The 25,831-nt window shown below is 39.4% G+C and overlaps 1 protein-coding gene across 1 annotated transcript; it reads left to right on the top strand.

Annotated features, from left to right (window-relative positions):
• The first annotated feature begins 8,181 nt into the window (after positions 1-8,181).
• LOC124028519 (zinc finger protein 235-like) lies at positions 8,182-23,941 on the top strand. Its single transcript, XM_046340561.1, has 3 exons — positions 8,182-8,367; positions 9,014-9,083; positions 23,391-23,941. The coding sequence occupies exons 1-3, from the start codon at positions 8,182-8,184 to the stop codon at positions 23,939-23,941; spliced, it is 807 nt and encodes a 268-aa protein (XP_046196517.1).
• The last annotated feature ends 1,890 nt before the right edge of the window (positions 23,942-25,831 follow it).

The following is a 25,831-nucleotide window of genomic DNA, read 5'->3' as shown; positions in this document are numbered from 1 at the left end:
GCTAGCCAACATAAAACTGAAAGATTGATTCTTTAGACCATGTTTATGTACATTTATCTAATGTCAGTGTTTTAAACACAATTCTGTTGACGTATCTACTGGTGAACTTTAACCTAATTTGATTGTTCAATTTGCAAACTTTAAAGATAGATACTGAGGTTAGCACTAGGCTAGTCGCTAATGCCAACTAACTAGCTAACATCCTGGACCATGAGCTCACTAAACTACTCACCCCTTGCTAAAGAAGAGGAGGTCTACTGGACGGAGAAAGAATCTCTGGGGCTGAGCAAAGTAATTTCCTCACCATCTTAAATAAGCATTAAAAAAATGTAGAACTAAGAACAGATATAGCCCTTGGTTCACCCCAGACTTGACTGCCCTAAGGGAATGTATTAGAATTACAAGACTATAATTCTCTAATGTGCATAGGACAAGACTTTACTATTTGGCCGGGTATGGTAGATGGTATGACCAATGTGAGGTATGAAAGGCTATGTGCCTGTATGATTTTCAGAACGTTCTCTGAATAAAGAACTAACCTATTGCAGACTGGGGGCTTTTGTCTAATTATTCATTAACCTTTTAACCTTTTCTTACAAACCTCTGGGAATTGGTCAAAGCTATAGTGATAGCTAAAGCTATTCCCGCTCAGCCCAGTCAAAACTGTTCGCTGCCCTGGCCCCCCAATGGTGGAACAAACTCCCTCACGACGCCAGGACAGCGGAGTCAATCACCACCTTCCGGAGACACCTGAAACCCCACCTCTTTAAGGAATACCTAGGATAGGTTAAGTAATCCCTCTCACCCCACCCCCCTAAGTTTTAGATGCACTATTGTTAAGTGACTGTCCCACTGGATGTCATAAGGTGAATGCACCAATTTGTAAGTCGCTCTGGATAAGAGCGTCTGCTAAATGACTTAAATGTAAATGTAAATGTGATGGTTGGGATAAAGATTCTCGTGACATTATGTCATTTTGAATATAGAGTAGATCAGATTCCATGTGTTTAAATAGTCATTTCTTAAACTCTGTGTGTTTATCTGGGTGTGTCATTCCTCCAGCACTACAGATAATCAAGTGATATTTGGATGTGATGCATTTGTTCCATTGTTGACATTTGCATTGTTGGACCACTGATGATTTAATGAAATGAAAATGTTCACAGACTCTGTAATGGAACATTTTAATTAGAGGTCGACCGATTAATCGGAATGGCCGATTAATTAGGGCCGATTTCAAGTTTTCATAACAATCGGAAATCGGCATTTTTGGGCGCCAATTTTTTTTATTTTTTTATTTATTTACACCTTTATTTAATTAGGCAAGTCAGATACGAACACATTCTTATTTTCAATGACGGCCTAGGAACGTTCTGCCTCGCTCAGGGGCAGCTCGGGGGATCCAATCTTGCAACCTTACAGTTAACTAGTCCAACACTCTAACTACCTGATGACATTGCACTCCACGAGGAGCCTGCCTGTTATGGAATGCAGTAAGCCAAGGTAAGCTGCTTGCTAGCATTACATTTATCTTATAAAAAAACAATCAATCAACGACTGTCGTTGCTCCAATGTGTACTTAACCATAAACATCAATTCCTTTCTTAAAATCAATATGCAAGTATATATTTTTAAAACAGCATATTTAGCTAATAGAAATCCAGGTTAGCAGGCAATATTAACCAGGTTAAATTGTGTCACTTCTCTTGCGTTCAGTGCACGCAGAGTCAGGGTATATGCAACAGTTTGGGCCGCCTGGCTCTTTGCGAACTAATTTGCCAGTACTTTACGTAATTATGACATAACATTGAAGGTTGTACAGCGTAACAGGCACATTTAGACTCATGGATGCCACCCATCAGATAAAATACGGAACGGAATTAACGTTTTGTTTTCGAAGTGATAGTTTCCGGATTTGACCTAAGGCTCATATTTCGGGTGTCTTTATTATAGTTAAGTCTATGATTTGATATTTGATAGAGCAGTCTGACTGATGGTTTAGAGAGAAATAGTCGACGCGTTATAATTCCTGTAATAACTTGCGGCTGAATTTTATTTATTTATTTCACCTTTATTTAACTTGACTTTATTTTACCTGCATCTCTTCCAAAGAATTCTTGATCTACTTCCTCTGTTCATGTCTTCCATAGAGAATGTCTTGATCTACTTCCTCTGTTCATGTCTTCCATAGAGAATGTCTTGATCTACTTCCTCTGTTCATGTCTTCCATAGAGAATGTCTTGATCTACTTCCTCTGTTCATGTCTTCCATAGAGAATGTCTTGATCTACTTCCTCTGTTCATGTCTTCCATAGAGAATGTCTTGATCTACTTCCTCTGTTCATGTCTTCCATAGAGAATGTCTTGATCTACTTCAAATAAGGTTTGTTTTTCGTGCTTAAACCGTCTCAGCGTTTTGATACCCATGTAAATCTCACGAGGAAAAGGTAACGTTTGTCAACATATTTTCATAAATCCACTCTATAAAAAAATGATCTTCACTTATATTTAGCCAATATTGATCAGAGTGACCTTGTCCTATGGATATCTACACAGTTATAAAATTGGCAAGGTGGTGTAATCCTACAGGAAACACAGACCTTATTTGAAATCGATCTAAAAACATCCTATGGAATAAATGAATGAAGGAACCGCTTTTCAGATGTTGCTGGAAGGTGTCATGGGAATTATGACTCGCACTTTGGTAGTCAATTCTTACCGTGCCCATTATTAAAATAGGATTTCCTGCATATAGAAATGACAGTTTTTGTTTTCAACATTCATCACAGGTAACTTAAACTATTTTTATTCAAACAGTAGAGAGTTTGTGTCTCCTAAGCAGACTCTTCAGTATCATTGTCACTTCAGAGGTGTGTGTGTGTGTGTGTGTGTGTGTGTGTGTGTGTGTGTGTGTGTGTGTGTGTGTGTGTGTGTGTGTGTGTGTGTGTGTGTGTGTGTGTGTGTGTGTGTGTGTGTGTGTGTGTGTGTGTGTGTGTGTGTGTGTGTTTTACAGATGGCAGAGAAAAGCAGAGCACCAGTGTGGGACGATTACATGGAATTGGCACCAGGGAAAGCAACGTGTCCTATTTGTGATAAAGATGTAAGCATGGGGTCAGCAACGGCTAAATCAAACAATACCACCAACCTGTGGAATCACCTTAAGAACACCCATCAAAAGCCCATAATATGTATTCTATTCAGTTCAAATAAAAGTGTTCATTGTTCATTCAGTATTGTTGCAATTGTCCCAGTCCATTCTTGCAAATTCAATGCTTGGAGTTTGTCAGAATTTGTGGGGTTTTGTTTGTCCAACTGCCTCTTGAGGATTGACTACAGGTTTTCAATGGGATTAAGGACTGGGGGTTTCTGACTGATGGCAGCCCATTATTGCATAATCAATGCTTGGGTTTGTCAGAATTTGTGGGTTTTCGTTTGTCCACCCGCCTCTTGAGGATTGAACACCAATATGCTCAATGGGATTAAGGTCTGGGAGTTTGGCCATGGGCCTAAAATATTGATGTTTTGTTCCCTGGCCAGGCCTAAAATATTGATGTTTTGTTCCCTGAGCCACTTAGTTATCACTTTTGCCTTATGGCAAGGTTCTCCCATCATGCTGGAAAAGGCATTGTTCGTCACCGAACTGTTCCTGGATGGTTGGGAGAAGTTGCTCTCGGAGGATGTGTTGGTACCATTCTTTATTCACGGCTGTGTTCTTAGGCAACATTGTGAGTGAGCCCACACCCTTGGCTGAGAAGCAACCCCACACATGAATGGTCTCAGGATGCTTTACTGTTGGCATGACACAGGGTTGATGGTAGCGCACACCTTGTCTTCCCTGGACAAGCTTTTTTCCAGATGCCCCAAACAATCGTAAAGAGGATTCATCAGAGAAAATGACTTTACCCCAGTCCTCAGCAGTCCAGTCCTCAGCAGTCCAGTCCTCAGCAGTCCAGTCCTCAGTAGTCCTCAGCAGTCCAGTCCTCAGCAGTCCAGTCCTCAGCAGTCCAGTCCTCAGCAGTCCTCAGCAGTCCAGTCCTCAGCAGTCCAGTCCTCAGCAGTCCAGTCCTCAGCAGTCCAGTCCTCAGTCCAGTCCAGTCCTCAGTCCAGTCCAGTCCTCAGCAGTCCAGTCCTCAGCAGTCCAGTCCTCAGCAGTCCAGTCCTCAGCAGTCCAGTCCTCCAGTCAGTCCTCAGCAGTCCAGTCCTCAGCAGTCCAGTCCTCAGCAGTCCAGTCCTCAGCAGTCCAGTCCTCAGCAGTCCAGTCCTCAGTCCAGTCCTCAGTCCAGTCCTCAGTCCAGTCCAGTCCTCAGCAGTCCAGTCCTCAGCAGTCCAGTCCTCAGCAGTCCAGTCCTCAGCAGTCCAGTCCAGTCCTCAGCAGTCCAGTCCTCAGCAGTCCAGTCCTCAGCAGTCCAGTCCTCAGCAGTCCAGTCCTCAGCAGTCCAGTCCTCAGCAGTCCAGTCCTCAAGTCCAGTCCCAGTCCAGTCCAGTCCTCAGCACCAGTTTTGCAGAATATCAGTCTGTCAGTCCTCAGCAGATGTTTTTCCTGCAGTCCAGAGAGTCCAGTCCTGGTCCTCAGCAGTCAGTCCTTCCAGTCCTGTCCAGTCCTCAGCAGTCCAGTTGACACTCAGGCCATCCTCCAAAAGTCTTTGTCCTCACTGTGCAGTGCAGATGCACAGATGCACTCACACCTGCCTGCTGCCATTCCTAAGTGGCTTCTTTGCTGCCCTTCTTGCAAGCTCTGTACTGGTGGTGCCCTGAGCTCTGATCCCGCAGCTGAATCAACTTTAGGAGACGGTCCTGGCGCTTGCTGGACTTTCTTGGTGCGCTGAAGCCTTCTTCACAACAATTGAACCGCTCTCCTTGAAGTTCCTTATGGTCCGATAAATGGTTGATTTAGCTGCAATCTTACTGGCAGCAATATCCTTGCCTGTGAAGTCCTTTTTGTGCAAAGTAATGATGACGGCACGTGTTTCCTTGCAGGTAACCATGTTTGACAGAGGAAGAACAATGATTCCAAGCACCACCCCCCTTTTGAAGCTTCCAGTCTGTTAATTAAACTCAATCAGCATGACAGAGTGATCTCCAGCCTTGTCCTCGTCAACACTCACACCTGTGTTAACGAGAGAATCACTGACATGATGTCAGCTGGTCCTTTTGTGGCAGGGATAAAATGCAGTGAAAATGTTTTTGGGGATTCAGTTCATTTGGCAAAGAGGGACTTTGCAATTATTTGCAATTCATCTGATCACTCTTCATAACATTCTGGAGTATATGCAAATTCCCATCATACAAACTGAGGCAGCAGACTTTTATATTTGTGTCATTCTCAAAACTTTTGTCCACCATTGTACAGTGCTTGTAGGCTACCTACATGATGAGATTATTATGGATAAGAGAGATATTATTTTATTTGTCAATGACAACCAAGCATCAATCATCATGTCACCAGAATAAGACCATCAAAATGTATTGGAAAGGAGCATCAAGCTCATCACGTGCACTTTCACCTGTGAAGTTCATAACTTATTTCATCTGTAGCCTAATAAACTGCATGGGTTCCCAAGTCATAGAGGGAGGACCAATCAACATATCATCACGTGACTCCAAGTTAACTAAGATGTGATGGTTATTATATAAATATTTGCGCGAAAAGGAGTTTCCACCTCCATTTCTCGCTTATAAATGTTTACTGACACAAAAAGACCCCACCATGTAAAACAAAATAACAAATTGTCTGTCTTCATTTAGAAAAGTGTACAGGCATATCCTGTTTCCATCAGCCCGGTCATTACTTTGGAAATGGTTGGATCAATATCCACCTTCAAGATATGGATGAAGCCTGATTTAGAATGGTTGAGTAGTTCTATATGATGTCATAATTCACCCCTCTGATAATCAAGTGATATTTGGAATGTCTGAGTAGTTCTATCTGATGTCATAATACACCCCTCTGATAGTGATACATTTGCTCCATTGTTTCCATGTCAGTTGGTTTCCCACTCTGATGGTTTATATCTGACAGAGGGGCTTTACAGGAATAGTATGGTGACATTTTAGTGTGTCTTGAAGTAAATAGGATTATTAATCATAAACTCCTATAGCAACAATACACTGCAGCTTTGACATCAAGAAGAGAACGGGCTGATGGGTGGTGGTGCTACTCTATAGGTAAGGCTGTCCAATATGAATGGTCAATACACACAATAGGTTGATCAGTAGCCAGTTAGCCAGCTGCTACAGTCCAATATGAATGTTCAATACACACAGTAGGACTGTTGACCAATATGAATGTTCATAATGAGGGAGAAATAAAGGTGGGCTCTCCTGTCAACATGAGGCTCCTGCTGCAGGTAGCCTAGCGGTTAATGGTGTTGGGCCAGTTACTGAAAGGTCTCTGGTTTGAACCCCAGAGACGACTAGGTGAAAAATATGTCAATGTGCCCTTGAGGGCAGCAGGAGCCTCATGTTTCTCCCATTCTTCTCTGCAGATCCTCTCAAGGTCTGTCAGGTTGGATGGGGAGCATCGCTACACAGTTATTTTCAGGTCTCTCCAGAGATGTTCCATCGGGTTCAAATCCGGGCTCTGGCTGGGCCACTCAAGGACATTCAGAGACATGGAGTACCTGACAATTTGTTGGGCTTTCTTTATATAGGTCCAGGATGGCAGGAAGCTTGACCCCAGTGATGTTCACAACCCTCTGTAGTGCATTACGGTCAGATGCCGAGCAGTTGCCATACCAGGCGGTGATGCAACCGGTCAGGATGCTCTCGATGGTGCAGCTGTAGAACGTTTTGAGGATCTGGGGACCCATGACAAATCTTTTCACTCTCCTGAGGTGGAAAAGTTGTTGTCGTGCCCCCTCTTCACGGCTGTCTTGGTGTGTTTGGACCATGATAATTAGTTGCTGATGTCTTCGCGACTGTCTGTCCATGTGTCACTGTCTGTCACCTAAAAAACGTATCTCGACCTGTGTGCACCTACGTTCTAAACTTCCATTCATAGGCGAGGTTGTAGCAATCTCATGATGGGTATAGGGAAAATTCTAGTATCATGTAGTAGCCTAAACCTGTTGCTGTTACATTGAACAGGGTGAATGGAATATGAATGAAAGTTATCCAATATGCTGTAATAGAAATAAGGCCATGCTCATGAGAAAACAAATCGCATGGGAAGCTGGAAAAAACCCAGCAGCGTTGCAGTTCTTGACACAAACCTGCGCCTGGGACCTACTATCATACTCTGTTCAAAGGCTCTTAACTATTTTGTCTTCCCCATTCACCCTCTGGATGGCACACATACACAATCCATGTCTCATTTGTCTCAAGGCTTAAAAATCCTTATTTCAGCCATCTCCTCCCCTTCATCTACACTGACTGAAGTGGATTTATATAGTGGCATCAATAAGGGATCATAGCTTTAGCCTGGATTCACCTGGATTCACCTAGTCAGTTTATGTCATGGAAGGAGCAGGTGTTCTTAATGTTTTGTAGTCCCAGTGTAAAGCACCACAGATTATCAAGTTCTATTTGCATGTGATGCATTTGCTCTATTGTTTACAGGATGATTTGTATCTTAAAGAGTGTAGCTTTAAGGGATTAGTACCATCACATCTAGATAAAGATGAATGTGAAAAATGAACAGAGCAAATGTGTATTAAAACACAACCTATTAATGGAAGTATTTATTCATCATCTACATATTCATATTGAGCTGCTACGTCTGTGTACAGGAACGTATTATTTGTAAGACCGAAGAGAAAATATATCAGTTTATTGTTAAATTATTATGACGTTCTTTCCAATCCAAAAAGTGTAGTAACTATTGTTTCCAAACTGCGTTACCCACTCCAGCCAGCAGATGGCGATGAGCGTCTTTCAGGTGATGCTACATGCGTGACGTATAATGGACTGGACGGGCGCTTCTTCAGGAACAACAACACGGCTACTCTTTCAACCACCTCGGTAGCTTGCTAGACAACATAAAACTGAAAGATTGACGCTTTAGACCATGTTAATGTACATTAGCTAATCTCAGTGTTGTAAACGCAGTTCATTTGACGTATCAACTGGTTAACTTTAACCTAATTTGCTTGTTCAATTTGCAAAGTTGTTAAACACTGATACTGAGCCTAGCCGCTAATGCTACCTAGCACTAGGCTAGTCGCTAATTCTAACATCCCTGACCATGAGCTCACTAAACTACTCCTCCCCTGCTAAAGAAGAGGAGGTCTGCTGGACGGAGAAAGAAGCTCTGGGACTGAACATTGTCGTGAAAGAAGAAGATGATGTTATTGAGGAAACAGAGGAAGAACATTTTAGAGAGGAAGAGGATGCTGTCGCAGTAGAGGTGAAGAAGGAAGACGTTTTGAGAGTGAAAGAGGAGGAGACAGAATATCAGATTAACACCAGTGAGTACTGTCTTAAACAGGGGCACAAACTATGCCGTTGTTGAACTAATGTGGGGTTTTAAAGGGGCATTCTACTGAAGTTCTACACTTGAATATGTTGTTCAGTACTTTATAAATTCTTAAAGGGTCAATCTGCCTTTGGTACATACGTTTTGGGGTCTTTTAAATTAGATTTGTTAAATTCTCCACGTGTTCTACATTAAAGTGCATCTCATCAAAAGGCACCCATTTTTGTGGAACTACCCTTTAACATTTGCATTTTAGGGCCTGTTTAGAGAGACTAATGCCTCGTCTAAGACCCTATGATTTTAATAGAAGGTCATAAGTTCACCATCTGTTTGATGTTCTTGTTCACACAGGAGAGAGACATGACTATTATGGATCCTCTGGGGAGCCTCAACAACATCCTGATGCTGACGAGGAAGAGAAGAGTCTCTCCAGATCAGAACACCAGATGGTACAGCTTGGTCTGGTCTAGCATACAGCTTGGTCTGGTCTAGCATACAGCTTGCTCTATCTGGGTCTGGGTTTCTGTAAAGCACTTCATGACAGCGGTGACATCAGCATCCATAATGATATGTGTCTGTGTCTCCTCTTTATGGTTACCAGGACAACGCTAGCCCTTCCACCCTCACGGAGTCCCCGTGTCGTGCCTCTCCCGGTAGCACCTTACTGCTGGGTATGAAGAGGTTGTCTGTGCTGCTGGTGGACTGCAGGAAAACAACAGGACTGAGTGGAACTGTGAGAGGTGGAGAAGAGAAGAAAGGATCAGATTTGACACATCAAAGTAAGTGCTGTAGTTTAGTTTGAACAAATACAATAGATCTGCCCACTGGTATCTGTTACCAGGACAACCAGCAGAGTTCTGTTAGTTGACAGGAAGATAGACTGGTGGATATGGATGTTATGAATATCGTAACACTGAAAAAGGATTCTGCCAATGAAAAGAGAGAAACCAATAGACCATATAAAACATTGATGAAAGATAGATTTAGAGAGAAAGAAAACATGTTTCCTAAAAACAGTATAGATGTTACATTGTCTGTCCCAGTCACCCCCCTATCTTTACTAGACTGTAGAACATACAAACTAAACTCCAGACACTTCAATGTGGTCTGTATTGCTTCATTAACAGCTGATCTACAGGACTTGTTAAACTGGCAAATATATATTTTAAAACAAGCTTATTTTTTTGTCTCGGCCTCCATCTCTGTAATGGACAAAATTCATTTAATTTCCTACTTTATCAGGTCAAATGAAGCCTGAACTCCAACATACAGACCTTAACAGAACATGGTTGAATATATATATACTATATAGACCTTAAAGAACATGGTTTAGAATATATATATACTATATAGACCTTAAAGAACATGGTTTAATATATATATACTATATAGACCTTAAAGAACATGGTTTAATATATATATACTATATAGACCTTAAAGAACATGGTTTAATATATATATACTATATAGACCTTAAAGAACATGGTTTATATATATATATACTATACAGACCTTAAAGAACATGGTTTAATATATATATATACTATACAGACCTTAAAGAACATGGTTTATATATATATATACTATATAGACCTTAAAGAACATGGTTTAATATATATATACTATATAGACCTTAAAGAACATGGTTTAATATATATATACTATATAGACCTTAAAGAACATGGTTTAATATATATATACTATATAGACCTTAAAGAACATGGTTTAATATATATATATACTATATAGACCTTAAAGAACATGGTTTAATATATATATATACTATATAGACCTTAAAGAACATGGTTTAATATATATATATATACTATATAGACCTTAAAGAACATGGTTTATATATATATATATACTATATAGACCTTAAAGAACATGGTTTAATATATATATATACTATACAGACCTTAAAGAACATGGTTTAATATATATATACTATATAGACCTTAAAGAACATGGTTTAATATATATATATACTATACAGACCTTAAAGAACATGGTTTAATATATATATATACTATATAGACCTTAAAGAACATGGTTTAATATATATATATATACTATACAGACCTTAAAGAACATGGTTTATATATATATATACTATATAGACCTTAAAGAACATGGTTTAATATATATATACTATATAGACCTTAAAGAACATGGTTTAATATATATATATATATATATACTATACAGACCTTAAAGAACATGGTTTAATATATATATATATATACTATACAGACCTTAAAGAACATGGTTTAATATATATATATACTATATAGACCTTAAAGAACATGGTTTAATATATATATACTATATAGACCTTAAAGAACATGGTTTAATATATATATATATATATACTATACAGACCTTAAAGAACATGGTTTAATATATATATATACTATACAGACCTTAAAGAACATGGTTTAATATATATATATACTATATAGACCTTAATGAACATGGTTTAATATATATATACTATATAGACCTTAAAGAACATGGTTTAATATATATATACTATATAGACCTTAAAGAACATGGTTTAATGTATATATACTATATAGACCTTAACAGAACATGGTTTAATATATATATATACTATATAGACCTTAAAGAACATGGTTTAATATATATATATATACTATATAGACCTTAATGAACATGGTTTAATATATATATACTATATAGACCTTAAAGAACATGGTTTAATATATATATACTATATAGACCTTAAAGAACATGGTTTAATATATATATATATATACTATACAGACCTTAAAGAACATGGTTTAATATATATATATATATATACTATATAGACCTTAAAGAACATGGTTTAATATATATATACTATATAGACCTTAAAGAACATGGTTTAATATATATATACTATATAGACCTTAAAGAACATGGTTTAATATATATATACTATAGACCTTAAAGAACATGGTTTAATATATATATACCTTAAAGAACATGGTTTAATATATATATATATATACTATACAGACCTTAAAGAACATGGTTTAATATATATATATATATACTATATAGACCTTAAAGAACATGGTTTAATATATATATATATATATATAGACCTTAAAGAACATGGTTTAATATATATATATATATATATATACTATACAGACCTTAAAGAACATGGTTTAATATATATATATACTATACAGACCTTAAAGAACATGGTTTAATATATATATATACTATATAGACCTTAAAGAACATGGTTTAATATATATATATATACTATACAGACCTTAAAGAACATGGTTTAATATATATATATATATATATATATATATACTATATAGACCTTAAAGAACATGGTTTAATATATATATACTATATAGACCTTAAAGAACATGGTTTAATATATATATATATATATATACTATACAGACCTTAAAGAACATGGTTTAATATATATATATATATACTATACAGACCTTAAAGAACATGGTTTAATATATATATATACTATATAGACCTTAAAGAACATGGTTTAATATATATATACTATATAGACCTTAAAGAACATGGTTTAATATATATATATATATATACTATACAGACCTTAAAGAACATGGTTTAATATATATATATACTATACAGACCTTAAAGAACATGGTTTAATATATATATATATACTATATAGACCTTAATGAACATGGTTTAATATATATATACTATATAGACCTTAAAGAACATGGTTTAATATATATATATATATACTATATAGACCTTAAAGAACATGGTTTAATATATATATATATATATATACTATATAGACCTTAAAGAACATGGTTTAATATATATATATACTATATAGACCTTAAAGAACATGGTTTAATATATATATATATATATACTATACAGACCTTAAAGAACATGGTTTAATATATATATATATACTATACAGACCTTAAAGAACATGGTTTAATATATATATACTATATAGACCTTAAAGAACATGGTTTAATATAATATATTGTAATATATGCCATTTATATACTTTTATACAGACTTACAGTCATGTGTGCATACAGAACGTATGGGTTTAATATATATATATATATACTATACAGACCTTAAAGAACATGGTTTAATATATATATATATATACTATACAGACCTTAAAGAACATGGTTTAATATATATATACTATACAGACCTTAAAGAACATGGTTTAATATATATATACTATACAGACCTTAATAGAACCTATAGACCTTAAAGAACATGGTTTAATATATATATACTATACAGACCTTAAAGAACATGGTTTAATATATATACTATACAGACCTTAAAGAACATGGTTTAATATATATACTATATAGACCTTAAAGAACATGGTTTAATATATATATACTATACAGACCTTAAAGATCATGGTTTAATATATATATATATACTATACAGACCTTAAAGAACATGGTTTATATATATATATATATATATATATATATATATATATATATATATATATATATATACTATACAGACCTTAAAGAACATGGTTTAATATATATATATATATACTATACAGACCTTAAAGAACATGGTTTAATATATATATATACTATACAGACCTTAAAGAACATGGTTTAATATATATATATATACTATATAGACCTTAAAGAACATGGTTTAATATATATATACTATATAGACCTTAAAGAACATGGTTTAATATATATATACTATATAGACCTTAAAGAACATGGTTTAATATATATATACTATATAGACCTTAAAGAACATGGTTTAATATATATATATATACTATACAGACCTTAAAGAACATGGTTTAATATATATATACTATATAGACCTTAATGAACATGGTTTCATTTGGAAATTATTAACTTTATTGATTTCATGTGTAACTGACTCCCGTGTGCTGCTAACAGTATAGTTTCCTCCTCTGTCCCCATACTGGACTCAAACTAGTGATCCTCTACTTCTCAACACACGTGACCGTCCTCCTTGATAATGAACTCTATTCAGAGTGCTAGAGCCACACACTCACTACAGCACAATAAGGGGTCTGTGTATTTAACAGATGCTGAGATCAGAAACAAATCAGTCCCTTTGTTGCTCTGTTTCAGAGCTGCTTTCTGAGGAAGGGAAGCCTTTTCAACTCTAAAGGTGTATTTGGCCATTTAGGCTGCAACAACGATACAGTGGAACCCCCTGATCTGTTGTTTTATGAAGGGTCACCTCCCGGTACCCAGCAAGTCAGATTTCTAAAATGTTTTACGGCGAAAACATAGCATTTACATTACATTTACATTTAAGTCATTTAGCAGACGCTCTTATCCAGAGCGACTTACAAATTGGTGCATTCACCTTATGACATCCAGTGGAACAGTCACTTTACAATAGTGCATCTAAATCTTAAAGGGGGGGTGAGAGGGATTACTTATCCTATCCTAGGTATTCCTTAAAGAGGTGGGGTTTCAGGTATCTCCGGAAGGTGGTGATTGACTCCGCTGTCCTGGCGTCGTGAGGGAGTTTGTTCCACCATTGGGGGGCCAGAGCAGCGAACAGTTTTGGGCTGAGCAGACTGGGCTGAGCGGGAACTGTACTTCCTCAGTGGTAGGGAGGCGAGCAGGCCAGAGGTGGATGAATGCAGTGCCCTTGTTTGGGTGTAGGGCCTGATCAGAGCCTGGAGGTACTGAGCTGCCGTTCCCCTCACAGCTCCGTAGGCAAGCACCATGGTCTTGTAGCGGATGCGAGCTTCAACTGGAAGCCAGTGGAGTGAGCGGAGGAGCGGGGTGACGTGAGAGAACTTGGGAAGGTTGAACACCAGACGGGCTGCGGCGTTCTGGATGAGTTGTAGGGGTTTAATGGCACAGGCAGGGAGCCCAGCCAACAGCGAGTTGCAGTAATCCAGACGGGAGATGACAAGTGCCTGGATTAGGACCTGCGCCGCTTCCTGTGTGAGGCAGGGTCGTACTCTGCGGATGTTGTAGAGCATGAACCTACAGGAACGGGCCACCACCTTGATGTTAGTTGAGAACGACAGGGTGTTGTCCGGGATCACGCCAAGGTTCTTAGCGCTCTGGGAGGAGGACACAATGGAGTTGTCAACCGTGATGGCGAGATCATGGAACGGGCAGTCCTTCCCCGGGAGGAAGAGCAGCTCCGTCTTGCCGAGGTTCAGCTTGAGGTGGTGATCCGTCATCCACACTGATATGTCTGCCAGACATGCAGAGATGCAATTCGCCACCTGGTCATCAGAAGGGGGAAAGGAGAAGATTAATTGTGTGTCGTCTGCATAGCAATGATAGGAGAGACCATGTGAGGTTATGACAGAGCCAAGTGACTTGGTGTATAGCGAGAATAGGAGAGGGCCTAGAACAGAGCCCTGGGGGACACCAGTGGTGAGAGCGCGTGGTGAGGAGACAGATTCTCGCCACGCCACCTGGTAGGAGCGACCTGTCAGGTAGGACGCAATCCAAGCGTGGGCCGCGCCGGAGATGCCCGGAGATGCCCAACGCCGGAGATGCCCAGAGATGCCCAACTCGCAGACATAGCTCATTAGCATAGCCAAGCAGGAAAAAATATGCAATCAACAAACGCAGGATTTTTAAAAAATTCACTAACCTTTTGAAATCTTCATCAGATGACAGTAATATAACATGTTACACAGTACATTCATTTTTTTTTTCAATAATCTGTAATATATATCCATAAATCTCTGTTTACAATGACGCATCGTTCAAAAAATGCTACTAAAATGTCAGGAGAAATGAAATAGCTCCGGCAGATAACGTCAGCTAACAAGGAATACACATCATAAACTTTGACTAAATATGCATGTTTTACATATGTATAGGAAGATACACTTCTTCTAAATGCAATCGCTGTGTTACATTTATTTTTAACGTTACAGGATGCGTTCACTAGGCTATACTATGAGACAGCGCTCAAAAAGTAGCATTCTGGCTCCTCTATCTTGGAGTCGACAGAAACCCAAAATTAACACATAAATATTCCCTTACCTTTGCTGTTCTTCCATCAAAAGACCTGGAAGGGATTATACTTACCAAACCAGCGTTCAGTTTTCAAGTCTGCGTCTTTCGGTTCTCAAAATAGCCACATTTCGGTGAAATGTAGGCAAAATTCAAGTGGATGCACCAAAACGTCGAAATTATATATTATATGTCGAGTTAACTTGTCAAACTAACTTCATAATCAAGCTTTAACATGTTATAAAGGTGTACAGCAATTTTGAGAACGAACAGAAACACAGGCATCGTTCAATCGATCTTGGAAAAAAGAGAGGACTTGACCACTGCGCACATAAAAGTGAACGTTTTTTTTGAGTGACTGGCAGCTTTCGGCATGCTCAAACTCTCGCGAGCGGGCGATTCTCACAATGAGAAGCCACATTGAAAGCTGAGATCGCGCTGAACACGTAGGGACTCTTCCCAGAGCTGTGACTGTTTGGGGAGGGTGTTTGCGATGACGTCAAAGGTGGGCCAACTTTTCAGATGACAAGAGATAGTTTGGCAGAATGCATGTTCTGAGAGTTCTGCTTTACATAGAGACCAAATTTAAACGCCTTTAGAAGCTTTAGAGTGTTTTCTATTCGATAATATTTTTTATATGCATATATTAGCAATTTTGGGGGAAAATATTTTCAGTTTACTATGGGCACGCACTTTCTCCAAAAGGGGCAGTATAGAGCAAGAGTTCTAAGAGGATAAACACAATACCCCATACTGACCTTATTCTATAAACACAATACCCCATATTGACCTTATTCTATAAACACAATACCCCATACTGACCTTATTCTATAAACACAATACCCCATACTGACCTTATTCTATAAACACAATACCCCATACTGACCTTATTCTATAAACACAATACCCCATACTGACCTTATTCTATAAACACAATACCCCATACTGACCTTATTCTATAAACACAATACCCCATACTGACCTTATTCTATAAACACAATACCCCATACTGACCTTATTCTATAAACACAATACCCCATACTGACCTTATTCTATAAACACAATACCCCATACTGACCTCATTCTATAAACACAATACCCCATACCGACCTTATTCTATAAACACAATACCCCATACTGACCTTATTCTATAAACACAATACCCCATACCGACCTTATTCTATAAACACAATACCCCATGCTGACCTTATTCTATAAACACAATACCCCATGCTGACCTTATTCTATAAACACAATACCCCATACTGACCTTATTCTATAAACACAATACCCCATACTGACCTTATTCTATAAACACAATACCCCATACTGACCTTATTCTATAAACACAATACCCCATACCGACCTTATTCTATAAACACAATACCCCATACTGACCTTATTCTATAAACACAATACCCCATACTGACCTTATTCTATAAACACAATACCCCATACTGACCTTATTCTATAAACACAATACCCCATACTGACCTTATTCTATACTCAGAATATCTAATGATGAAACATTATGGAGTCTTAAAGGAGGCCTGTAGCATCTAATGATGAAACATTATGGAGTCTTAAAGGAGGCCTGTAGCATCTAATGATGAAACATTATGGAGTCTTAAAGGAGGCCTGTAGCATCTAAAGTTGAAACATTATGGAGTCTTAAAGGAGGACTGTAGCATCTAATGATGAAACATTATGGAGTCTTAAAGGAGGCCTGTAGCATCTAATGATGAAACATTATGGAGTCTTAAAGGAGGCCTGTAGCATCTAATGATGAAACATTATGGAGTCTTAAAGGAGGCCTGTAGCATCTAATGATGAAACATGATGGAGTCTTAAAGGAGGACTGCGATGGAAGGAAAAGGGATATCTAGTCAGTCACAACTGAATCCATTCATCCTAAATGTCTTCCGCATTGAACACAACCCCTCTGAATCAGAGATTCAGTTACTGGCTCAACATTATTAACCTCTGGTCTACAAATGTTCCAACTTCAATTAATTATTTCTCAATTATGCTTCAAAGGAGAAGTTTACCCAACATCCAGAAACTCCTAGGTGATTCCATACATTGAAACTAGTCCCGTGGATTTTTTCCCTCTCTCCCTGTAGTGCTGTGCTGAAACAGCTGCTCTCCCCCTGTATTGCTGTACTGAAACAGCTGCTCCCCCTCTCTCTCCCTGTAGTGCTGTACTGAAACAGCTGCTCCCCCCTCTCTCCCTGTAGTGCTGTACTGAAACAGCTGCTCCCCCTCTCTCTCCCTGTAGTGCTGTACTGAAACAGCTGCACTCCCTCTCTCTCCCTGTAGTGCTGTACAGAAACAGCTGCACTCCCTCTCTCTCCCTGTAGTGCTGTACTGAAACAGCTGCACTCCCTCTCTCTCCCTGTAGTGCTGTACTGAAACAGCTGCTCCCCCTCTCTCTCTCTGTAGTGCTGTACTGAAACAGCTGCTCCCCCTCTCTCTCCCTGTAGTGCTGTACTGAAACAGCTGCTCCCCCTCTCTCTCTCTCTGTAGTGCTGTACTGAAACAGCTGCTCTCCCTCTCTCTCTCTGTAGTGCTGTACTGAAACAGCTGCTCCCCCTCTCTCTCTCTGTAGTGCTGTACTGAAACAGCTGCTCCCCCTCTCTCTCCCTGTAGTGCTGTACTGAAACAGCTGCTCTCCCTCTCTCTCTCTGTAGTGCTGTACTGAAACAGCTGCTCCCCCTCTCTCTCCCTGTAGTGCTGTACTGAAACAGCTGCTCTCCCTCTCTCTCTGTAGTGCTGTACTGAAACAGCTGCTCCCCCTCTCTCTCTCTGTAGTGCTGTACTGAAACAGCTGCTCCCCCCTCTCTCTCTGTAGTGCTGTACTGAAACAGCTGCTCCCCCTCTCTCTCTGTAGTGCTGTACTGAAACAGCTGCTCCCCCTCTCTCTCCCTGTAGTGCTGTACTGAAACAGCTGCTCTCCCTCTCTCTCCCTGTAGTGCTGTACTGAAACAGCTTCTCCCCCTCTCTCTCCATGTAGTGATGTACTGAAACAGCTTCTCCCCCCTCTCTCCCTCTAGTGCTGTACTGAAACTGCTGCTCTCCCTCTCTCTCCCTGTAGTGCTGTACTGAAACAGCTGCTCTCCCTCTCTCTCCCTGTAGTGCTGTACTGAAACAGCTGCTCTCCCTCTCTCTCCCTGTAGTGCTGTACTGAAACAGCTGCTCTCCCTCTCTCTCTCTGTAGTGCTGTACTGAAACAGCTGCTCCCCCTCTCTCTCCCTGTAGTGCTGTACTGAAACAGCTGCTCTCCCTCTCTCTCCCTGTAGTGCTGTACTGAAACAGCTTCTCCCCCTCTCTCTCCATGTAGTGCTGTACTGAAACTGCTGCTTTCCCTCTCTCTCCCTGTAGTGCTGTACTGAAACAGCTTCTCCCCCTCTCTCTCCATGTAGTGCTGTACTGAAACTGCTGCTTTCCCTCTCTCTCCATGTAGTGCTGTACTGAAACAGCTTCTCCCCCTCTCTCTCCATGTAGTGCTGTACTGAAACTGCTGCTTTCCCTCTCTCTCCATGTAGTGCTGTACTGAAACTGCTGCTTTCCCTCTCTCTCTCTCTGTAGTGCTGTACTGAAACAGCTGCAAAAACGTGACTCGTGACGTTGCTGGATACGGGCCTCACTCTGCTGCTTTGCCAGTTAATTTGTTATTTTATTACAGCTATGGCCTTTGTCTTTCACCTGGAGTTGTTTGTTTATGTCTGAGGAGAAAAACAACTTTTCAACCCGTAAAATGTATGTAAATATGATGATGTCATAGTGAATTCATGACATGTGACTGAACAAGCCTATTCATACTGTATAACATGGCTATATACACTATTATATACACTATATTCGGAAAGTATTCAGACCCCTTGACTTTTCCATATTTAGTTACGTTACAGCCTGATTCAATCTACACACAATACCCCCCTAACGACAAAGCGAAAACAGGTTTTCAGACCTGTTTGCAAATGTATAAAAAAATATAAATCTTATTTACACAAGTATTCAAACCCTTTGCTATGAGACTCGGAATGGAGCTGAGGTGCATGCTGTTACCGTTGATCATCTTTGAGGTGTTTCTACGACCTGATTGGAGTACACCTGTGGTAAATTAAATTGATTGCAAGTGATTTGGATGTCAGAGCAAAAACCAAGCCCTGAGGTCAAAGAAGAGAGGATTGAGTGACAGCACAGAACGGGGGAAGTGTACCAACACATTTCTGCAGCATGTTAAGGTAGCATGAAGGTCCCAAAAAACACAAGGTCCTCGATCATTCTTAAAAGGAAGAAGTGTGGAACCACCAAGAGCGTCTGCTAAATGACTTAAATGTAAATGTAAATGTAAGACTCTACCAAAAGCTGGCTGCCTGGCCAAACTGAACAATCGGTGGAGACGGGCCTTGGTTAGGGAGGTGACCAAGAACCCGATGGTCACTGACAGAGATCCTCTGTGGAGATGGGAGAACCTTCCAGAAGGACAACCAACTCTGCAGCACTGGTAGAGTGGCCAGATGGAAGCCACTCCTCAGTATAAGGCACCTGACAGCCCGCTTGGAAAACTCTTGAAAACTACAAACTCCAAGTCTCAGAATGTCCTGGAGTGGCCCAACCAGAGCTCTATTCCAAGCATCACGTCTGGTGGAAACTTGGCATCAGGCAGGGGATGTTTTGCAGCAGGGACTGGGAGACTTGTTAGGACTGAGGGAAAGATGAACGGAACAAGGTACAGAGAACAGTAAAAGGCACATGAAAGTCTGCTTGGAGTTTGCCAAAAGGCACCTAAAGGACTCTCAGACCATGAGAAACAAGATTCTCTGATCTGATGAAACCAAGATTGAACTATTTGGCCTGAATGCCAAGTGTCAGGTCTGGAGGAAACCTGGCACCATCCCTACAGTGAAGCATGGTGGTGGCAGCATCTTATTTTTCATATTTTTCAGCGGCAGGGACTGGGAGACTAGTCAGGATCGAGGGAAAGATGAACGGAGCAAATTACAGAGAGATAATTGATGGAAACCTGCTCCAAAGCACTCAGGACCTCAGACTGGGGCAAAGGTTCACCTTCCAACAGGACAACGCAGACGTGGCTTCGGGACAAGTCTCTGAATGTCCTTGAGTGGCCCAACCAGAGCCCGGACTTGAACCTGATCAAACATCTCTGGAGAGACCTGAAAATAGCTGTGTAGCAATGCGCAACATCCATCCTGACAGAGCTTGAGAGGATCTGCAGAGAATGAGAGAAACTCCCCAAGTACAGGTGTGCCAAACTTGTAGTGTCAAACCCAAGAAGACTCAAGGCTGTAATCACTGCCAAAGGTGTTTCAACAAAGTACTGAGTAAATGTTCTGAATTCTTTAGTAAATGTGATATTTCAGTTTTTAATTTGTAAAAAAAGAAAAAACAGAAAAAACAATCTAAAATCCTGTTTTTGCTTTGTCATTACAGGGTTTTGTACATTTTAATGAGCTAAAAAAAATACAATTGAATCAGTTTTAGAAAACAGTCAAGGGGTCTGAATACTTTCCGGAGGCACTGCGTGTATACAGTTGAAGTCGGACGTTTACATACACTTAGGTTGGAGTCATTAAAACTCGTTTACATACACTTAGGTTGGAGTCATTAAAACTCGTTTACATACACTTAGGTTGGAGTCATTAAAACTTGTTTTTCAACCACTCCACTAATTTCTTGTTAACCAGCTAGTTTTTTAAACTAGTTTTGGAAAGTTGGGTAGGACATCTACTTTGTGCATGACACAAGTAATTTTTTCAACATTTGTTTACAGAAGTTTACATACTCTATAAACAGCTATAAACAGCATGGTTCATCTGTACAAACAATAGTATGCAAGTATAAACACCATGGGACCACGCAGCTGTCATTTCGCTCTGGAAGGAGATGCGTTGTGTCTCCTAGAGATGAACATACTTAGGTGCGAAAAGTGCAAATCAATCCCAGAAGAATAGCAAAGGACCTTGTGAAGATGCTGGAGGAAACGGGTACAAAAGTATCTATATCCACAGCAAGAGGTGATATGACAACAGCCAGTGAAAGTGCAGAGCGCCAAATTCAAGCAACAGAAATCTCATAATTAAAATTCCTCAAACATACGAGTCTCTTATACAATTTTAAAAGGTAATCTTGTTGTTAATCCCACCACAGTATCCGATTTCAAAAATGCTTTACAGTGAAAGCACACCAAATGATTACGTTAGGTCACCGCCAAGTCACAGAAAAACACAAAAAGAAGAAAAAAAGAGAGAGAATGAATCACTAACCTTTGATCTTCATCAGATGGCACTCATAGGACTTCATGTTACACAATACATGTATGTTTTGTTCGATAAAGTGCATATTTATGTCCATAAATTTACAATTTACAGAAATACTCATAATAAACATTGATAAAGATACAAGTGTTACACATGGAACTTTAGGTAAACTTCTTCTAAATGCAACCGCTGTGTCAGATTTCAAAAAACTTTACAGAAAAAGCATACCATGCAATAATCTGAGTACAGCCCTCAGAGACCAAAACAGCCAAACAGATATCTGCCATGTTGTGGAGTCAACATTAGTCAGAAACGGCATTATAAATATTCACTAATCTTTGATGTTCTTCATCAGAATGCACTCCAAGGAATCCCAGTTCCACAATAAATGTTTGATTTGTTTGATAGAGTTCCAAATTCCTCCTTTTGTTAGCGCGTTCAGCCCTGTAATCCAAATTCATGACGCACGAGCAGACAAAGTCAAAAAGTTACGTTACAGTCCGTAGAAACATGTCAAACGAAGTATAGAATCAATCTTTAGGGTGTTTTGAACAAATCTTCAATAATGTTCCAACCAGAGAATTCCTTTGTCTGTAGAAATGCAATGGAATGCAAGCTAACTGTCACATGAACACGCATTGTCAGCTCATGGCTCCTGGCAGTCCTCTGACTCATTCCCCTCTCATTCGGCCCCTTTCACAGTAGAAGCATCAAACAAGGTTCTAAAGACTGTTGACATCTAGTGGAAGCATTAGATAGTGCAAGATGACCAATATCCCACTGTATGTTCAATAGGGGATGCGTTGAAAAACTACAAACCTCAGATTTCCCACTTCCTGTTAGGATTTATTCTCATGTTTTTGCCTGTCATATGTGTTCTGTTATACTCCAGACATCATTCAAACTGTTTTAGAAACTTCAGAGTGTTTCTATCCAAATATACTAATAATATGCATATCTTAGCTTCTGGGACTGAGTAGCAGGCAGTTTACTCTGGGCACCTTATTCATCCAAGCTACTCAATACTGCCCCCAGCCATAAGAAGTTAACTGATTGTCTTTGGTCTGCAGCTTTTGAAATAGAACATTATTGCTTTGAGTTGTTTCATTCACAACCGTTTGCATCAAGTTGATTTGCATCATATTTCCTTTTGGCTAAAACTAGTTGTTCCTTTAGAATATGGACTTGGTCAAGAGTTTTTCGCGTTCTTTGTTATAAGTGTTTATCTGTTCTCACACACAGTTCCTTGGATAGCAGTAGCTTATCTTTTTCGGCTTTCGATGTCAGCTCCCTGGTTCTCTCCTTGAGCTCCCCAGCTTCCTGCTCGTACCTCTGTTGGGCATTGAGGTACTGGTGCACTGTCCATCTCTACTGGTGGGCATAGTTGAGGGCTAAACTGGAGAGAACCTTCACAAGGCCTCTGCCCGATGGTCTATTTTGGAGAGCGTCTGTCCCAATGTCTGCATTTTTCTCGATTATGGCATCAAAATCTAACATTTCCAACCCCTTGGCATAGTTAGGATTTGCATCGTTGCTGAGGTCAGTGATCAATCTTTCCGTGGGGGAAGGTCCACTGATTAGAGGGGGAATGGGTGTAAACCCATCTGATGGATTGCTCATTGTTATGATTATAAAATATTTCAATTTACGCCTCTCTTTAAATAAACACTGTCTTTGGCAGGAGGAACAACAATCTTCGAGGAACCAAAGACGTCCAAACCAGCAAGACGACACCTCTGCGCCCAGTGTGGAAAGAGTTTTAACCAGTTAGGAAGCCTGAAAGCTCATGAGCGAATACACACAGGGGAGAAGCCTTACCACTGCTCCCAGTGTGGAACTAGGTTTACCAGATTAGGAAGCCTGAAAAGACATGAGAGGATACACACAGGAGCGAAGCCACACCATTGCGCCCAGTGTGGAAAGAGTTTTAACAAGTTAGGAAACATGAAATCTCACGAGCGAATACACACAGGGGAGAAGCCTTACCACTGCTCCCATTGTGGAAAAAGTTTTAGAGAGTCAGGAAACCTGAACGCTCATAAGCGAATACACACCGGGGAGAAGCCTTACCGCTGCTCCCACTGCGGAAAGCGTTTTAACCATTCAGGAAAGCTGAAAGAACACATGAGACTGCACACAGGGGAGAACCCTTGCAAATGCTCAGACTGTGGGAAGACATATGACTCATCACGGTCACTTAAACGTCATGTGAGAATCCACACGGGAGAATAATTACTTCTAGTGTGTATATTGATATTTCACATCACATTGACTTAAAATTCATCAGAGAACATACACAGTGCTCCCGTTGTCTTATATTGTTGACTGACAATGTGTTTACCTGTTGAAACCAGATGAAATTGAATTGTACAAAGTATTCTTAAACATATATTTGTATGTTTTTATTAGAAAACATGAGGTGAATATGGAGTTTGTCAGTTTGAATATAAAGTAGATCAGATTCCATGTGTTTAAATGGTCCTTTTTTAAACTCTGTGTGTGTTTATCTGGGTGTGTCATTCCTCCAGCACTACAGATAATCAAGTGATATTTGGATGTGATGCATTTGTTCCATTGTTTACATTTGCATTGTTGGCCCACTGATGATTTAATGAAATGAAAATGTTCACAGACTCTAATGGAAAATGGTAATTGTAATCTCAGCAAAAAAAAGAAACGTCCTCTCACTGTCAACTGTGTTTATTTTAAATAAACTTAATGTGTAAATATTTGTATGAATGTGTCCCTGAACAAAGGGGGGGGACTTTTGCTGTTGAATTCCCATGTATCGAATGAAAAATACAAGTTAAATGGGTTTCCATCACATTGTCAACTCTACTGATGGTTTTAAAAAGCTGTTTTATATAAAGAAACATGGCAACGTGCACTGTAGCCAGCAGCTCACAGATACAGTGTTGGTAGGCTACCTACATGATGAGATTATTATGGATGAGAGAGAGATATTATTTTATTTGTCAACAGGCAACCAAGCGTCAATCATCAAGTCACCAGAATAAGACCCTCAAAATGTATTGGAAAGGAGCATCAAGCTCAACACATGCACTTTCACCACCCTGTGAAGTTCATCATTTATTTAATCTGTAGCCTAATAAACTACATGGGTTCCCAAGTCGTAGTGGGAGGACCACACAATATATCATCATGTGACTCCAAGTTAACTAAGATCTGATGGTTATTATATAAATATTTGCGCACGAAGGAGTTTCCACCACCATTTCTCGCTCATAAATGTTTACTGACACAAAATGATCCCACCATGTAAAATGAACTTACAAATGGTCTATTTGCATTTATAAAATTGTAAAGGCATATCCTGTTTCCATCATTACTTTGGAAATGGTTGGATCAATATCCACCTTCATGATATGGATGAAGCCTGATTTAGAATGGTTGAGTAGTTCTATATGATGTCATAATACACCCCTCTGATAATAAAATGATATTTGGAATGTCTGAGTAGTTCTATATGATGTCATAATAAACCCCTCTAATAATCCAGTGATATTTGGAATGTCTGAGTAATTCTATATGATGTCATAATAAACCCCTCTGATAATCCAGTGATATTTGGAATGTCTGAGTAGTTCTATATGATGTCATAATAAACCCCTCTGATAATCCAGTGATATTTGAAATGTCTGAGTAGTTCTATCTGATGTCATAATACACCCCTCTGATAGTGATACATTTGCTCCATTGTTTCCATGTCAGTTGGTTTCCCACTCTGATGGTTTATATCTGACAGAGGGGCTTTAAATGAATAGTATGGTGACATCTTAGTGTGTCTTGAAGTAAATAGGATTATTAATCATAAACTCCGATAGCAACAATACACTGCAGCTTTGACATCAAGAAGAGAATGGGCTGATGGGTGGTGGTGCTACTCTATAGGTAAGGCTGTCCAATATGAATGTTCAATACACACAATAGGTTGTTCAGTAGCCAGTTAGTTAGCTGCTATGTCTTTTGCTAACACAGCTACACAGCTAGCTTGCTAAGTCAAAATGCCCTCCAGGCCTGGTGGTGGCAGCAGTGCCCTACATCAACTGTTTACCAGAGCTTCCTGAGGGGAAAATAATTAGTCTGTTTATAGCTTGATTT

The sequence above is a fragment of the Oncorhynchus gorbuscha genome, unplaced genomic scaffold (assembly GCF_021184085.1).
Source record: "Oncorhynchus gorbuscha isolate QuinsamMale2020 ecotype Even-year unplaced genomic scaffold, OgorEven_v1.0 Un_scaffold_4354, whole genome shotgun sequence".
Lineage (NCBI taxonomy): Eukaryota > Metazoa > Chordata > Actinopteri > Salmoniformes > Salmonidae > Oncorhynchus > Oncorhynchus gorbuscha.
Note: the sequence above shows the minus strand (reverse complement) of the source record. Positions and strands in the feature narration are given on the sequence as shown.

What these genes read in the sequence shown, in the direction of transcription:
- LOC124028519 (XM_046340561.1), top strand. Translation starts at nt 8,182, where the DNA reads ATGAGCTCACTAAACTACTCCTCCCCTGCTAAAGAAGAGGAGGTCTGC. An exon ending in AGAAGGAAGACGTTTTGAGA is followed by an intron (nt 8,368 to 9,013) that starts GTGAAAGAGGAG and finishes TATGGTTACCAG; the next exon opens with GACAACGCTAGCCCTTCCAC. An exon ending in CGGTAGCACCTTACTGCTGG is followed by an intron (nt 9,084 to 23,390) that starts GTATGAAGAGGT and finishes TGTCTTTGGCAG; the next exon opens with GAGGAACAACAATCTTCGAG.